Consider the following 17,999-nt stretch of genomic DNA (forward strand, 5'->3'; position numbering starts at 1 on the left):
GTTCGCTTAGCCCGTCGAGAAACGGGAGGCCGTTTCTTGTCTCCTATCCCAGGAGGAACTTGGTTGGTTGGTTTATGGGGTTTAACGTCCCAAAGCGACTCAGGCTATGAGAGACGCCGTAGTGGAGGAACTTGTCGGCCGATTCAACAAAGTTGAGGTGTGCCGGAAATTCTTCCAGTGTGGGTTTCTTCAGGATGGCAAAATCCACGTGCCGAAGCAATACCTCGTGTCTGTTCGTCAACTACTGCAGCGTTCGTTGCTCAATAACCTTCAACGCCATGTTCACAGCCGTCTAGAATATTGCCACTCCCATTTCCATGCCGCTGGTTCGCCTGAATAATTCTACTTTAAAAGAGAAGTACCCGCCACCAAGGAGTTGAAACCTCGTCTGCGTTGAGGCAAGTACTTTCGGCAAGTCGGTCGTCCAATTAACCTTTTTCCAGGTTGCGCTGACTACCAGAGGGGCCGGAACGCTGGTGAAGAGGGCGAAGACGCCGAACGAGACCAACACCTCATCCGAGCTCACTTTCTCTTGCGAGAGGAGTCCAACCAAATGTACGAAGTTCTCTAAGTGGGTGGACGTTCTGCCAGTCAATGGGGACAAAACACGGTGTAGGTCGACAAGGCCCCTTAAACGGGATGATGCGAAATCCATGATCGGTCGCAGGGGACACCGAGCTTGAACACTTTAGAGAGATTGTAGAAGCTGGACGCCGAACCATTCGGGCAGGCAAGCAATAATGGACCGAGTCGGCACCGAAACGTCGGTTATCTCATGCGACTTTGGCCATAGCTTCAGTCTTTTTCTCTCTGGTACACCCAATCAAAATGAGTCAGGTTGTTCTGAAGGACTGACACATACTAATTAAATCCAGTATGAACCGCAACAAAAATGCGTTGTGATATGCAAACACGTTCTGGCCGTCGCAGTGGTTCAGTGGTTATGGCGCTCGGCTGCTGACCCGAAAGACGCGGGTTCGATCCTGGCCGCGGCGGTCCAATTTCGATGGAGGCGAAATTCTTGAGGCCCGTGTACTGTGCGATGTCAGTGCACGTTAGAGATCCCCAGGCGGTCTAAATTTCCGGAGCCCTCCACTAGGGCGTCCCCCACAGCCTGAGCCGCATCGGGACGTTAAACCCCACAAACCAAACCTAAACCAGAAAACAAGTTTTGTACAAAATGCACCGTGCATTTATGGGAAGGATCAAAGGAAAAGATAGAAAGCATTCAGAGGCGGCAAACAGGGGTTAATTTCAGTTTTACGAACATCGTTTTATTACACTAAATAATTCGTTTCTCGTCACGAACAACAACACACTGGATTTGACCAACAGTTTTAACGTCGAAGTGTATGTACAGACAGCTTATAGAAGCTCACTAGCTTCTACAACCCCACTTTTACTACCTTCGGAAACACAACACGCCCCTATCACCGCCAAAAGTGCAATAAGAAAAGTACAACCTCGGCGAAAAGTTTTCAAGCCACATAGTTTGCTTCTGGACCGTATGGTGGACCACTCACGGTGCCCCTGAAGGGTGAGGGCGAGGACGTTGTTCACCTTACAGAGATTAACGCTGTGAGATATCCCACTAGTGATCTCCTATAGGGCTAGAAGGCATGCGACCTGAATGCTTTTCACTAAGGTTGTACGTACGCAAACAAGAAATGGTTCTTTGGGTTTTTGCGGCAGTTGGTCAACAAGTCTGACATCGTCTCATATTCAGAGGCAAAATATCCAGCTCTGTACACATTTTTGAAATATGACATCCTAACAGCAGCAAGTGTCGTGTGACACGCATATTAATCTTTTAATCAGGGCAGCATATTGTAAAGATCCTTTTCTCGTTCAGTTCTTCTGCTTCTTTGTTATTGGTAAGCCTCGTCTTTGATACCAGAAATGGTCAGTGAGATTGCGTGCTGGCTGTCGAGCCTAATGTGACAGGCGGCAGCAACCGATAATAAATGGGCGGAAGAATGCGTCGAAAAATGAATCATTACAAAACACAGCCCCTAGAATCGCTGATGGTACAACACCATCGTCAGGAACATATAGTGTGTTTGATGTCTAAAAAAAAAAATACACCGCGCTGCACGGTGTTGTGAGCCACATTTGACAAATTCTCACTTGTGGGTGCAATGAACCTTTCGCTTGACAGACTACACGCTTCCGCTTCTTCGTTTGTCGTCTCGTCGTTGAGAGGTAGGGAAAGGAGAGGCAGGGAGAATATAGTTGATTGTACTGGTAAAACCTTTTTTTGTGACAATGCCCGAGGGCTCAGTAGTAACGAATGCTTATCGACAGCATGAGTTTGATTTTTACTGCTCACTGCAAAGATATGTTGCTCTTCATTTTATGAAAGAATGGTTTTAAAGTCTAGTTGCGCAGCCTCGGATAGTCGGCGGTGTTTGTACCGAGAGTTATTAGGCCTGCAAGAAGTGCAGAAGCCAACTTACCGCAGAACAATTCTTTTAAAGAGTAATTTTTGACTTCCCATGAACCATTGCGTACGCTTACGACAGCCCACAGAAATTGGGTGAGAGGAAATTCCTACAAGAAAAAAAAAAAATGCTGAGAATAGGTACACCGTTCAATTTTTTTGTAGTAATATCACACGAGCACTGTCCGTTCACCGAACTGAGCGCTCCAGGATGGAGCTAATCGGCCAAATTGCCGAAAGTTGCCGCAAACGGACCAAGCACAGGATAGGGCGACCGTCGTCTGCTGTACTGTTTGTGAAGCTAAACGAATAAGCGCCGTAGGACGCTTATCGAGCGAACGGTACGCGCGTTTGATATTACTGAAAAAATGGAAGAGTGCACATGCGACACTTGTTGAAGGTGGTAAAAAAAGAGGGAAGAATAAGATGGGAGAATAAGAAATTGCAATAAATAATAATAAAAAACCACTAAACCACATTTCCTTTCGTTTAGCGCCCCATTCAATGAGCGCGGTGACGAATTCGTGCACTGGGCAGTGCGTTTGAAAATGCCAATAACTTCGAAAGACTGAATGTACTGCAAGGTCGGCTTCCTCTTTTCACTCTTTTTTTGTGACTTCACGCGCATGTTTGCTTTGAGCATGTCAGTTCGTCGACCGCTAGGCGTGGCCCAAATCTTCAACGCTGTCATACGCGCTGGAACAAGTGTTTAATAGTAGACCCTATGGATGGCAGTGAGCTAAGGTTGCCGTTGCGTTCTAAATTGTCATGTACATTACCCAAGAAATGATGCAGTGATTTACAACCCAACATAAGGTCAAGTGCCTAACTGCAAAAATTGCCCATGAATCACTCAATACAACTTCATGCCATCTGCACTTAATTGTCGTTTCGTGATGTAAGTCTATGCTTTCAGAACGGTAAAGACAGTTCATGGGCTAGACTAATTCCCAGTCGAAAAGAGATGTGGGTAAAATCGATGACTATTTTAGAAACAGCTAAAAACTTTTAAAATATAGCTCATCTCAAGATGAAGAGAGGTGAGAAGACGGAAGACACGCGAGCGTTAACTTTCAACAAACTTTTTGTAGACCGCGGAGAGTTTCTTGACGCACACTGCAGAAACTGTAAATCTAAGTACAGACCCCTTTATGAAGAATGCATCGTCGTCACTGCGAGAAGCGGCAAACTAACCGGCGATATTAGCGAGACAGAGATGATGGACAGTTTAAGTGACACGCGTCCATCAAAGCGATCGATCGCTCTATCTTGCAAGGAGCTGCAATACTTGCGGTGCCACTGATATTTTTGCTTGAACCGACTGCGTCATACCTGGCGATAACGTGCCTATATATTTTGCATTCGGCGGTTCACCATAAATTATTGAAAGTGAGAGCTTGTGTGTCTCCTGTCTTTGTCTTGAGTTGCGCTATATTTTCGAAGTCGTGTCAAACCAACTCGCCCAAACTGCCGCATTCTTTAATGACCGTCACATTAAATTCAGTCTGCTTGTTATACTTACCAGCAGCTCGCTTAACGTTACCTCGCGTCAAGCAATCAAAATACTTCCGGGAAGCGGTGTCTCAGAGAGATGATTTAAACGTTATAAAAATAACACCGCCCATCGCTTATCTACGGTTTAGCCGCGTATTCAAGTGTTGGAATAAAAGAGCAACGCGTCATACTTTGCGGCGTGGAACACACTGCAGTGATATTTGCTAAATAATCGCCAGCTTTTCGACGGTCACCATCCTGTCTCAACCATTGCCAAAAACGTACCCAGTTTTCTTGTGCAGTCGAATAATTTTTCTCACTGTTGGGATACAAAGTACGTCACATCATGAAACACTTCGAAAAAATAGGGTTAGCTGCAAACGTATTGGCAGCCGCATATGTACAGTACACGCACCAAACAACACGGTCACGGATGGACCCACTAAAGAAATTTAAGTGGTGCAGGATGGTTTCTTCTATTGCTCTGTACTCGTCCTGCCGCTTATAAAAAGAACGATTGCAGCTGGAACAACGCAAACACCAACGGGTAATAATGTCACTTACAGTATAGGCGCTTCGAGCGAAGTAATTGTGTGCAGTATCGCGTTCGAAATCTCTTAAACTTTGTCAGATGCGCACTTCACACCGAGCGTGCTATGAGGGTGTCGGAAGGTTGATCACAAGTTTGCACAATCACTGGTCACACTGTAAAAGTCTGCTTCGACACCACAAGAGGTAGAGAAACAGAAACAATAATGAACCACAGCACTTGACGACATCTCAATTGCACGAACGAGTGTAAATACTGCGTACACCACGAACATTACACTTGTATAATACAGGCGCGCTTGTACGCACACAGTGTACGCGACAGCTACGCGCGAAGCCGTCAAGCATGCAGCGTGTGAGAAACGCTCTTTTTCCTCCACTTTCCAGACACTGTGTTCACAGATCTTTCCGCGATAGTTTTCCTCTCGAAGAACAGCGAATAACGAGTCCCGTAAAACAACATAAAACAGCGAACAATCTAACTTCTCCTATAATTATTATACAGTCCTATATTCCAAGACGACGAGGGTTGGAAAGAAATGCGTCGCGACTTGCACGCGCGCTAACTATACAAACAGCAACCACAACGATGATTTCAACGTTGCCACACATATGAAGGTTGTGACGAACAGCATTTGCGAATCAGCAACCAGGAATTAAGAAAACAAACAAATACATTAGCGCAAACGAGCGTATGGTTCTCAAGAGCCGGTACGGGGGTACATTAAACGGACACGGGAGTATTATACGCAAACTACTTTTACCTTGTCGGATTACAAGAACAGACGCGCAAACAAAGCACCTCCGTCGCCTTGCTCGCTGGAGCAATTATACGAACGACCACTCATGCCAGAGGGGCAAAGACGTTGCTGGGAGCAGTTGATCGCTTCGTCTTTCTCTTAGGCGCTACGGCAAACGTCTGGAGCTGACTCAATAACGCTTGTCTTCATGGCCCATCGCTAATGTTTGCACTGGTGCTTAGGGATCCGTTCCTCATATAAGCGAAGAGCACGCAGATTAGGACATCGCCTTCTTATCCGAGGAAAAGTGCGCTATACACAAGAGAGCTTAGCGCGAAGGCAGATTCAGAAGCTGCCGGCAGGAATAAAAAGAAAGATTAAGGCGGGCCCATTAATGTTTCCATAGCCCGCGTTTTGAAGGCTTCTTTCCTAGCCACTGCTGGTATTCTGCATTTCTTTTACGGAAATAGATGGTTCTCTGAACTTGGTAGTTAGGACGAAAGGACCAACATCAACGCTCATAACCTCCCGTATACTGTGCTTATTATTCCACTCCATTCAATACACTAAGACATTTCTGCTTGTTTTATTTTGTGCGTGCGGGGAGGAGGCGTTTATATATGAGTCGAATATGACAATAAAGTGTAGATGTTGCCATTGCAGCGTCAGACAGACAGCGCTCGTGCCGTGTGTTTTTCTGTTGTGCTTGTGCCTGCGCTAAGCTATTTTCATGTGTTACCAGATGGCCCAATGTTCTACTCTTTTGCAATATCAGCGCACTAAACCAGTAAGAAAAAACGATCGCATGCTTCTTTTGACCGTGTATTTCTGCCCCAAGTGAAAACAGCTGTAGAAGTTTCTTGTGCATTATGATTTAACTAGCTTCGAGAATAACACAGTGATTAACTACGTAAAGATTAACTACGACGCTGTCCACTTGGGCGCAGGCGTGGTGCGAAAAAGAGGAATAGGTCCCTTTTTTTTTTTTTTTACTTACAAGGCATTAATCTTACGCATACGATAAAAAAACAGCATATTTATCAGGAAACTTCGCTCTCAGACAGACAGCTTATTTGATGCAGCTCCCCAAACAAATAGCAGGCAGGTAGACAAGGTGAGAAAAGACATCAGAAACCACATGCACTGATTGGTCGCGAGGCTGGCTTTGCTCACGAATTTCGTCGTGGGAAAGGTGAGGCGGAGGGGCTTGCGGTGCCGGGAAACATCAAGGTGTACGACCACGAGGCGTTACAGAGCTCGGATAGGAGGATTCAGGTACCACAAAAATTGTCGTCTAGATTCATTGCACGCTTTACAGAAATACCACCGGCAACTAAACGAACATCACTGAATGTCAGCAACGGCCCTTTATGGCGTACATTTCACGATAGAGCTGGATCAAGCTTACTTGGCTTCCGTAACACCCAGCATGCGCAGTAACTCACAGCGCGAGGCGAATAAAGCTAGCATCTGCCTTGCGGGTTCGCTCTCAAGTGCCGCCGGATACCCAGCGGGTTCTTAATGAGAACAAGCTTACCCCCGGCCTGGTGCTCGGCTTTTCAGCGGTGAAATTCTTGGAAAAAAAAAAGTAACAATGGGCTTTACCGCACAAGGTAAGATTTGGGTCACTCGAGGATTGATGATCATCGAGGAAGGGGACGTCTTTTCTTGCCCGATAATATTTCCTGCCAAGTCATTTGTGAAAAGTAGCATCGATGAAAGATGTCTCGAAACGTATTTGGTGCACCATTTTTATTCGTTTCTGATAAGCACAAAAACCAAAACCTTAGCAACCGGATAGCTTAGCGTTACCTTACCACCCGAACCGGAGGTTTCTGGCACAGCAGATTAGATTAAAGATTGGTATAACGTATGGCTGCCTGTGCTGCGCGCACCAGCCAAGGTAAGTAGGGTTCGAGTACGAAAAGCTTCCGTGCGCCGCATTTGCGCGGTTTCTTTCCTTGGTATCTCCTAATACTTTAATTATACTATATTAACAGATAATAAACCAGGCCCGTGCCAGGCCTGAATCTTTTGCTTATGATTCCCAATGCAAAAGCTCTGTTCATCGCATGTCGATAGGTTATAGAAATCAGAGAACCCTGTCCAGCTAAAGTCGGAAATGCAACGGTATTTATGCTTATGTTTGTTTCATATTCCTACTGCACACGTTATAATCTTTCTCCTCACCCTTGGTTATTCGTAATCCCAATCTTTCCGGTAGCAAAACGTAATAAACATAGCAGAGGTTTACTCACTGACGCGCTCTGTTTGACGCGTTCCCTCTCAGAATGCTTTGCTACGTTGGTATGGCGCGTATGCATTTCTTTACGTTTCTAACATTTGCACGAATCTGAAAAGTGTTTCGCAACCCTGAAAACGGATCCTGTAGCCTTACTAGCGCAAACCTCGTACTTAAAGCGGTTCCTTGTTAATCAAGCACACCACTGCGAGTTCTACATGACAGAGGTCTTGCTCCTTACAGGGTATAGAGCGAAACAAGATTCATTAGCATATGCGTATGCATAATTCTGCTCTTTTTTCCCTCCAAACTTCGACACGTGTCGAGATGAGAATTTGCAACGTGATGGTACCAGTACAGTACTCGGACAGCCTGTCACCCCCGTCTCATTCAGCTGCCTCAAAACACTGACAAACTTTCGTGGCTTATGACAGTTGTCGCTCTATAACAGCTTGTTTATAAAGACTGGACCGAGATGTTAAAAAAAAAAAAGGAACAGACTATTCCGAGGAAGGACAACCTTGATGGGCACTGCGGTGCATAAGCGCTGGAAGTTGCGAGCTCGAAACCTCTAAAAACACCGAAGGTAATCTCGTTTCGCACTCGAGCACACGTAAGCTCATTACACACGAAAGTTTTCCGGAGAACAGGCTTACATTTCTCTGAAGAACGAAAAACGTTGAGATGAAAGGCAAGAGCAAATACCCTAAGACTTTCGGAACACTAAAATCTTCTTGCTCTTAGGAAAGCTGATAATTTATCCCCTCATTCCATGGGTTGTTGAGCGCACGTAAAAGCCTCCCCTTCTCAGGCGCACTTATTTGCTCCGTCATCAACGTGCTTCGTATGTCTTCCTAGAAAACGTTACCGCGATAACAGCGAAAATAAGGCGTCAGCGAAACACCTCGTGCTGAAAGTGTGCCGTCGGCACTTCCACGGCCAATGCTTTAGAAGATGCGTCTTCTTAAACGCGGCTATCTCGTTTATCAAAAATAGCTGCCAAGGGCGCGGTCGCACTGGACAGGAAAATGGCAGTGGAAACGTCGGCTGTCGCCCCACTTTTTTTCATTTAACCAGAATCTCGGAAGGGGGAGAGAATGGCGCTGAAAACGAGATGAATGAGCCGATATGTTTATACGTGCCGCCAAGTGCTTATAGGCTGCGACCTTGACGTCACTGAAGGTAGGAAAGAAGGTAGTTGGCGTTGTTTCATTGGGTGAAATGTGCGATGACGTCATTCACCGATGAAGCACTCAAGGTTACTTCAGCACCGGAGAAACAGCTTCAACAGTGGGAGCGTTTGTGTGGCGGATGATAGTTTAGGAAGAGGAGAGGGCGTAATGGGCAAGGGCTTTGCTTGTATTCTTATTAATTACTTTTTTCTATGTTTTCTGTAACTGAATTGTTCAGGAGAATTTCATTTAAAAAAAACAATTTAAAACGAGCAACGCTTCTGGACTGAGTGCCTTTATAGTTGCATTTATTTCAACAAGATAAAGTGGCTTTGGTTTTTTAGGGTTAATAGGCAGTTACAACTACCAAAATACTGACCGGAAGACATTTAGTTATGGTTTCTCAGTTAATGAGTACCGCTTGATGCAGACAAAAGGCGGCAACAAGATTTCAGGCGTTTTTTGCGCTATATACACTGGAATGTTCAGAGCTGCTCTCTCTTTTGTCCTTATACATTTTGGCGTTTTATGTCGTCTTCGTGGGGACCAAACATCCTTGCAAAACAAACCTTTGCTGCTGTAACTGGCCCAATAAAGCCACAATTGTTCAGTTCAAACTTTCAGATGTACTGGAAATACTGAAGGTGCTTTAAAGTTATGGTAAGCCCCCGTGTTTCTGTAGTGGAAAAGTGGAAAGGAAAATACAAGAAACACAGGGAGCTGGGTGGTCTTTACAGGCAGCTCGCGTCGAGGCTTCATTTCGAGCTGCATTCGTTGGCGGAAAAAGAAAAAAAAATGCAGACAGAGAAAGCTCCAGGACGAAAAAAATAAAAAGGCAAAGAACATGCCAATATCTGAAAGATGTACTGGAGAGGAACCAACGCGGATTACACCGAGTAAACACGGTGTAAAAGAAGGCTCTTTACTCCGCCTTTCCTATTTTGTGTCTCCAAGGGAAACGCCAAGTGCGCCAATTGTCCTGCGATGTGCCTGCCCAAATCATGGTTTTCGAATGTCGAGTAAAAAAATATGGAAATTTTTTCGATTGTATGCCTATGTTCGAACGACGCTTTTTAAGAATAATGGGATTTAGCCAGCTTGGTAAGTACTTTCAAGCTGCATTTAGAGTCTTTGTGTGTCAGTGTGGGTGCCTGCGTGCTCTTGTAGGGGTGTGTTGTAAGCGGGTGAGCGATATGAATGCTTTGAGGGGGGTCCAGAACCTCACCAGGAAAAAAAAAAAAAAAAAACTGGGGAGAAAAGCGAAAAAATTTCCGTTTCAGTTGCGCTGGGAGCCCTTTAAGCTCCTGCTGGTACGTGGAAAGAAAAAAACGAAAAAAGGTCCTGGCGTTGTTAGAAAACTGCGGTGCATCCCCTCTCAGTTGAAGAGACAAAATTTGCTTTTGTTTTACAATTTGCCTCTTTCAATATGACATAGTTAACGTGAGACATCATCACGCCATTGAAATATATGCGAACTGTACTCGCGAGGTGACATTTATGACAGCAAAAAAAAAAAAAAAAATCATTCTGGAGCCCTCCACTACGGCGTCTCTCATAGCCTTAGTCGCTTTGGGACGTTAAACCCCATAAACCAAACCAAACCAAACCAAACCAAACCATTTATAGGATCCAAATTCAAAGCTAAGCCTACATCTCTAAAGGGCAGTATCAATATGAGCTCTCCTTTGTACGCATTCTGATCGACAAGTTCGTTCCGTTAATTGCCTTTGAAATGTGCGATAAGCTCAGTGATCTGACATGAAGGTGTGCACCACGGCGGGCATGAAATGAGGGTGTGGCATGTAAAGCTTTCAAGCGCAGCAGTTACAAAATTGCCGCCGCGGTGGCTCAGCGGTTATGGTGCTCGGCTGCTGACCCGAAAGACGCGGGTTCGATCCCGGCCGCGGTGGCTGGAATTTCTTTGGAGGAGAAATTCTAGAGGCCCGTGTACTGTGCGATGTCAGTGCACGTTAAAGAACCCCTGGTGGTCGAAATTTCCGGAGCCTTCCACTACGGCGTCTCTCATAGCCTTAGTCGCTTTGGGACGTTAAACCCCATAAACCAAACCAAACCAAACCAGTTACAAAATTATCCCATACACCCAATGGTTCAATACCGAGCACGCTGATTATTCTAAGCGTGCACTCTGGCATTCCAATTTTTCCGGTTGACTTTACTCTTCAAAATCACTGGCGCCTAATTCTGGTCTAACATTTATTCAAAGTTTCTTTCAAAGCTTGACTGTTCGTCCGAAAAACTGGGACAGGAATCTATTTCCTCGAGTCAGCATGCTAGGGAAGCCATTCTTGTCTGCTTTTGAATCGGGATGAAACTTTATTTTCCTTGCTTTCCTGGTATCTCGCAGCTTGTAAACCGAATTTCCACCCCCTCTGCTCTGGCTATGCGTCGAGGCGTCAGAGAGGCAAGCTCCAAGTCAACGTCAGCCACTCCACTATGTTTAGCCGAGATCAGCTCACCACTTCCAGTAAGTGCATTCATTCCCTCACATTCCTTCTACGATCGCCTATCGTTTTCATACATCATTCCAAGCACGTCGAGAATGAGAACGGCTACGGTCGGGTGCGTAGCCAGGGCACTTTTTCGGGCACGACGAAAGGGAGCGAGGGCGTTTCTTTCTCCGCAGATGGGCTCCTGACATTTGCAGTGTGCCGTTACGAGAGCGCACCCTCTTAAACAAGCTGGATGGAAACACTTAGAAGGAAGCGAATAATGAAAACCTAAGTACCAAGCACGTTCGCCAGGTCACTGAGGATCGCACCATTCAATTTTATTGCGAAAGCAACACTACGCGAGTCGCCGAGCCATTTCTCGGAGCTGAGGAAAGGCCATACTGCGCATGCGCGAGGAGCAGTGACGTCACACGGAGCACAACTAGCACGCCGCCGCCGTCGCTGCGCGGGTGACTCAGAGGTGCCGGCCCGCGCTCGCCAGTTGCGCATGCGGCGCATACCCAGCGTGCCGGGGCCGCCGCCGCGCGCTCTCCATCGCCTCTCTCTCTCTCTCCTCGTTGCTTTCGCAATCCTCCAGGTTTAGCCGGAGCTAAACCAATGCCAATTTTTTCTTCTTAGATTCTACGTCTTTTACCGAGAATGTTGGTGTTTGCTCACCGGCAAAAGAAGCATTTATTGATGAGGAAATTAGATTAAAAAATATTCGTACCACTTGATTCAAACTCTTGACATCATGACCTAAAGGGACTCAATGATTCCCGCCTCGGGATGGATGGCGATGTAACCAGGCCTCAGGGATGGCGCACAAACTGCTACGGTGTCGTCGTGGTTTACTTACGGAAACTGCCGGTGGCGGCGATATCTGCGTTTTGCTCTTTGACCTAACTTATTAAAGCTCCTTTTTTCTTGAGAGCCACTTCTTTGTCGTAAGAATAGATTCCTACTTGTCCATACAGTCCAATTTAAATTTTATCCTCGGAGTCTGTTTAAGCTGGCTGGGATGCGATTCTCAGTGCTCTCTGTTTCCTGGACGCCCATAGGGAACCGTCCCTAAATACGCATAGTAAATGACTGCGTCGTTAGTATCGTAATCATTCTAATGTTTTTAGACCAAGAACGTTGGTCGAGTCACTGACATACGAGACGCATACGGGTAAACAGAAAACATTATTTTAGCACGAGCCGACAAGTAATTTCATCGGGACGCATCGAAAAGTGAAGAAAGTAAACATTAATTTTGGCGGGCAGTCGGCGGAAGAACAGACCTGACAGGTGCAAGCTGCACTTTCAGGTCAACGTCACGGCTCATCGTTGGCGCATACTTTTGCAGATATCTTCGACTGCCCAAATGACACCGTTTGAGCACACGCTGGTAAAGGTGGTGACAGGTCATTACTTTTGTGACATAATGTCATACAGATTGCTTCTAGCCTTCTTTGGAGATAGGGAGGCGAGGCGAAGAAGCTACCAACACCCTAAATGTCCGGCATCGCAGTTAGGTTTAATGAGGAAAGCTGATCTCCTAGGTATATTTCTGACAACGGCTACAAACGAACTCTCTTTGATCATGACCTTAGGTTGAACTTGTTTGGCCAGTATCATAGGTAGACACCCTTCTAGGCTTTGAACGCTCCTTTTGAAGGAGGAAAAAAAAATTCTTTATGATAGTTATTTTGAGTGAAGAGCCTCTGCAGCCAAAGAGTGATAACTATTAAATAACTAATACAGTATGAAAAATTGCACTGACGCACACTTTTACTCACATGTTTTAGGGTTTTGCCAAAAATTAGTAAGTTGCCACAACTAGGCAAGAAAAATCTTTTCTTGGCTTTCGACCTGTTTTACTGACCTTGACCACAACTTTACCAGACCAGCATTTTTAAATGAAACAAACATACCAAATGAGCATTGCAACTACAGCGACACTACAAATTTGGGATCTGGTATCCTGGACACAGGGCCTCTCATGACGCCTCAATTAGCTAATAAAGTTTTCTTCCTTTTCTGAAACACAAAAGGTCACCCCTTATGAAAATAAATGCGGTAGTTGCTATTCGGCTTCGCCTTCGTAGCAGCGGGAGGCCGAAGGCGGCTCCAATTACGATGGTTGAAGCGCGTAATGCGTTATCGCCGCTTTTTCATTTCGTCTAAGATTACCATCCTGAACTTGCGTACCCAGTTTCACGTCTCTGACCATACTTGACGTTGGGAGCCTTCTGCAGAGCGCGAGCGCGTGGCGGTTGTGGAAAGAAAGAGCACATCGCGCGAAAATGCGGCCTATGAACTTGAAACATGCTCACTGCCTTTTTCCTTAGCGCTTAACTTGATTCCCTGCAACATACTCAAGCCTTAGGTTTCCTCACAAGCGCTTTGCGAAGAATTGCATGCGTGGGCGGGTGCTTTTACTGGTGGTACTGATGGTTGAACAGTTGGAACCGTGACGCAAGGTGGGCCCTGTTAAGAGGACAACATTCACGATGTACAGGACAGAACCTTGTTTGCCGATAGAAGATCCCGTAAGGGATTCTTATGAGGGGCGTATTTAACTGACATGACGCACGTAATATCTTCAGCGAGTCGCTGAGAAAATTGAGAGAACTATATACTTAAACTACACATGTATTATGTACAGGGATCAGTAGCTTGACCCGTAAGCGAACCTTCGTATTTTAGTTGAGAACATTAATGAATGACAGCACTAATGGATGATAACATACAAGCGCCCTCTACGCGCTTCACAAACAAAGCCCGCATTTTGGGCTTGCATGCAAGGTAGATGGAGGCCTAATTGAAAGGGGTTTTGTTTGTACGTGGTAAGTAAGCATTAAACCTTGAAAACGATACTTTATTAAGCATTTTAAGAATTCTTTGGACTAGGGGGAGAAAACTGCTTAACATTAAAAAATACTCATAAATGCGCTAGGTAAGGGAAGTTTTTTTTTTTTTTTCTGAAACAGCATACGGCTTCGAAATGGCTCTGGTGTTGAATGAAAACAAAGTGATACAAGAACATACGAAGGTATAAACCTAACCACCAAATGCATATCAAAAAATGGTCTGCAATTAGTTTTCGCAAGTTAAGCTCTCACTACAGCGCTTATAATATTTCCTGCAGTGTATCTTAAGCAAAACAGCGCAGACATCTTGCGTAAGAAAGCTCTGGAAAAGTGACCGTCACCACCCTGTACTGCGGTGACGTCATCACCGCAAGGGGCGTGCAAGAACAGCACGACGTCATTGTACACCCAACCCTGCGTGTTTGTACGGAAACAGACACTACCGACTTAAACGTGAAAAGTTGAGTTGTTGTTTCAAATGACAGTCTATCATGGTCTATTCTCGTTATGTCTGCGTCGTACATCGTACCGTGGCCACAAAAATTTCTTAAAACTTGTTATTATTTGAACGATATGTCGTCTATGCCGCTCCCAAACTTTCCTTCCACGTCAGGGTGCCTAGACGGGTGAAAAACACACTGTAATCTTTCTCGACTTTAACTTCTATCACACTGGATACGCCAAGCGGTTCCTCGCAAGCTCGCGTTACAATACGGGACGATGCACGACGATGTTGAATCTACGGCGCATCTCTAAATGAGGTGCATAAAACTTGGGGCAGCTTACTCGTGTAGCAATACCCGGATGATTGAAAAGAATTAACCTTCGGTAAACTCATATACTGAACACAGCACTTCCCGCAAAGATCTATGCGAACAGCGTTTTGCGGAAGCGAAAAGGCGGCGTACGCTTGTTAAAAGTATGCGTGCACTATACCAAGAAACACGGTGTGATTCGAGACAGTCATATGTTACAACCACTTAGACTACACAGCGGCGCGGTTACTCCGGTATCACAACGGGATCACACAACAGCATATTCACTGTGCCCAAGGAGGAGTGCACCACAACGATTCCAACGAGGTATAACACTATACAGGTATAAGTACAACCACCCAGTAGGGCGACAATAATCTTCATACAATATTAAGTCATTTCTTTTCTATGCCACAAATGTTCGTCTGTACAGAGGCTTTAAGGAAAGGCGACAGAGTCGAACATGGTCGGGTGTGCCAAGGGATTACACTTTCGCCAGTGGTAAAAAAAAAGAGCAAGAACTGAATGCCCATACTAGAAATTTGTATTACGATCGCCCTTTGTGTTACCTAGAAACGATTACGTCATCAAAGAACAGCACACGATAAACACGGGTTTCAATAAACAGCGGATGTGTTAAACATTGTGTTTTTTCCATTTGCGGAAAGTGACATAATCGGCACAGCAGAATAATGAAGCGGTAAGTGTCGTCTGAACAATTTCCAAATTGTCACAAGGTAGCAGATCATGCGTGAAAATAATGCAGTCAGCGTCTATCTCTTTGGCTGTCTTGTGTCGTCGGATATAAGCACTTGCTTAAATCCTGAGGAACGAGCGATTTGAACAGTAAGGTTACTAGCCTTAAACTTCTTTTTTCACTTGAACATCACCACACATCCAAAAACGAGGTTCTGCTGGTCGGCTACTTCCGCCGGAGGCTGGTTAGAGTGCCCAATAACTTGGCAGTATAAGTGCCGAAGCGACCCTGTGATTATAACTGCTACAAGCTGCGGGATTCCCGATAAATACCACCAGTATGGTTGTGCTGAGGACGTGAATCCCCCTTAAACATCATTGTTGTGAGCAAACCTGTTTGTCTGACGCAATACTACAAGCTCATGCGTCCCTGCAGTACTTCATTTCTTTGTCGGCAAACCACCATCTCCAAGTAGGTGGCAGCAGTTGTGACTAACAAAACCGATCGTGTACAAGACATGTTCAACAGGCTCCGTACGAACAAGCGTGAAATACCATCGACGACGTACATAAAACGCTCTCGTAATGCTCACAAAAGGCGTTCGCAGCATCTTTCATGCAATCTAACAAGCGCCTTGTGAACATCCCGTCTATGCCCGGAGAAAATCTTTCCGAAAGTATTTATATTTTTAAAGGCCATCATATGAGCGTGCTGACATTCCTCTGAACTTCTATCACGATTTTCAAATTTGCTCACACTTACGGCCGAGCTCGAAATGGCGCTTCGTCCCATTGCCGCCTACATACTGCATGAGTGCGCTCTTCGCACCTCTCATACGTCCCGTCTCGCTACTCCTGGCTCGCTTGTCCGATTGGAATGTCACAATGGACCAGTAAGAAGCACGAAATGTTTGTGACGTCACAAAGCGCTTAAGGATGTGCTATAAATATACTGCAAACGAAATAAAGCAGGCTTTGAGCATCCCGTCAGCTTGTGTGGCTTACACTTACAGCGTAGCAAAATAAACACGCCATATAGCTGGCTGCATTAGCTCGTGCGTCCACACGTCCTTTCAGGGCTTCGTCGTCGAAGAAGCCTGCGCCCTTAACATCGCAGCTTCTACACAACTGTCAGGGAGTTCTTGCACTGGAGATGCTTTTCGCGCGAAGAAAATAAAGATAAAAAAAGGAGCGTAGCGGCCAAGACCTGTTTCAAGACGCAACAGTAAAGGACAGGGTCCGAAGGTTTTCCGCCCGTCGCGAAAAGATATTTGGCGACGGCGCCCGGTACCACAGCTATACCTGTTTGCTCTTCTCAAATCACAACTGGTTCCTTTTCGTCCACTTATTGCGGCTAGGCAGCAAGTTTAAGTGTCTTGTAATGGGGATACTCATCACATTTTAACTTTGGTGAGCGCACACAGAGTACAGATGGTTTCCTCTCATTTCGTATGTCATGCGCCGAAAACAACTGAACTCGAATGCCTCCGCTTTGTAGGAAAGGTCTTTTCCTAAGTCAACACGAGCGAGAACCTCTTTAGGAGCAGCTGAAGTAGGCGTAGGCGAACCAGGAGCGCAGAAAATGGCATGCATGAATTCCCTCATTGGGCATCTGGTACTAGACCGATCGCCACACCACCGATGCTGTAACTCGAAGCCGAGAGCGAGCTAGTCCACATTCCGTGGCCGCCGCCTAAAAGACAGGGCCCCCGTAACAGCTATCGACTATCTCCCCCCAGGGGCAGCGGCGGGCGACGCTTAGGAGACGGGCCTCCGGGCCGCGCCGGCCAGCGACGAAGCGGGTGCCATGACGGGCGACGAGTGGGGCGTCACCGTGCGCGGGCCCAGGTCGAAGTCGTCTTCATCGTCGCTGGAGCTGGCCTCGCGCAGCCATGAGGCGCGGGCCGCTTCGTCGGCGAGGGCGTCTGCGGCGCCGGTGGCGGCCCCAGTGCCTCCTGAGGGTGCGACGCGGTTCCTGGCGCCGGCCGCCACCGAGCCCTGCGTGCGCTGCGCGAGGCCCCGATCGGACGAGGTCGCCGCTGGCTTGTCCGCGCCCGCCGCGGTCGCGGCCACCGAGTGGCGGCGACGCGCGATCTCGGATTCTGCGAGGAGGATCGCCAAAGAAATGGACAAAGTCAGTGCAAGAGCGTAATGTTAATTCAAACTCGGTTAATTCGAACTGCCGTTTTATGCGAACTAATGCTTTGGTGTTGCTAGAATCGAGTGTATTAAAAGGGTTCACTAGCTTGAACAACGTATAGTTGGAAAATTTTCGCTTGTGTTCGAATTATTCGGAGCCGACCGTATACAAGCAAGCCCTCTAAATGGTGCTACAGTCGATCCTCGTTATAACGATACGGTTTATAGCGAAATAATGGATATAACGATGGAATGATGATTCCCCTTGTGAGCTCGGTCTGTACGGGCTATAACAAAGTTGCGGCTATAAAGAAGTAATCGTTGGGCCCCTTAAACTTCGTTATAACAAGGTTCAACTGTATATGCAAAAAAAAAGGAAAACTTGGGCTAGTTGTCCGGCAGTATTTATTTTAAGTGGATCAGCGCAAAAGCAACAGTGTGTTTGAGAGCGCGCTCCCGCATAG

The 17,999-nt window shown here is 46.2% G+C and overlaps 1 protein-coding gene across 2 annotated transcripts in view; it reads right to left on the reverse strand.

Moving 5' to 3' along the window:
- Positions 1 to 1,252: 1,252 nt before the first annotated feature.
- Positions 1,253 to 17,999, reverse strand: part of LOC149341684 (uncharacterized) — a 168,930-nt gene continuing 152,183 nt past the window's right edge. For both annotated transcript variants that reach the window (XM_089543853.1, XM_089543854.1), the window contains exon 5: positions 1,253 to 17,498. In XM_089543853.1, the coding sequence (XP_089399979.1) occupies positions 17,155 to 17,498 (344 nt within the window). In that variant the 3' untranslated portion in view covers positions 1,253 to 17,154. The remainder of the gene's footprint in view (positions 17,499 to 17,999) is intronic.

Source organism: Amblyomma mixtum, chromosome 5 (genome assembly GCF_055824585.1).
Source record: "Amblyomma mixtum isolate Tamu chromosome 5, ASM5582458v1, whole genome shotgun sequence".
In the NCBI taxonomy this organism is placed as follows: domain Eukaryota; kingdom Metazoa; phylum Arthropoda; class Arachnida; order Ixodida; family Ixodidae; genus Amblyomma; species Amblyomma mixtum.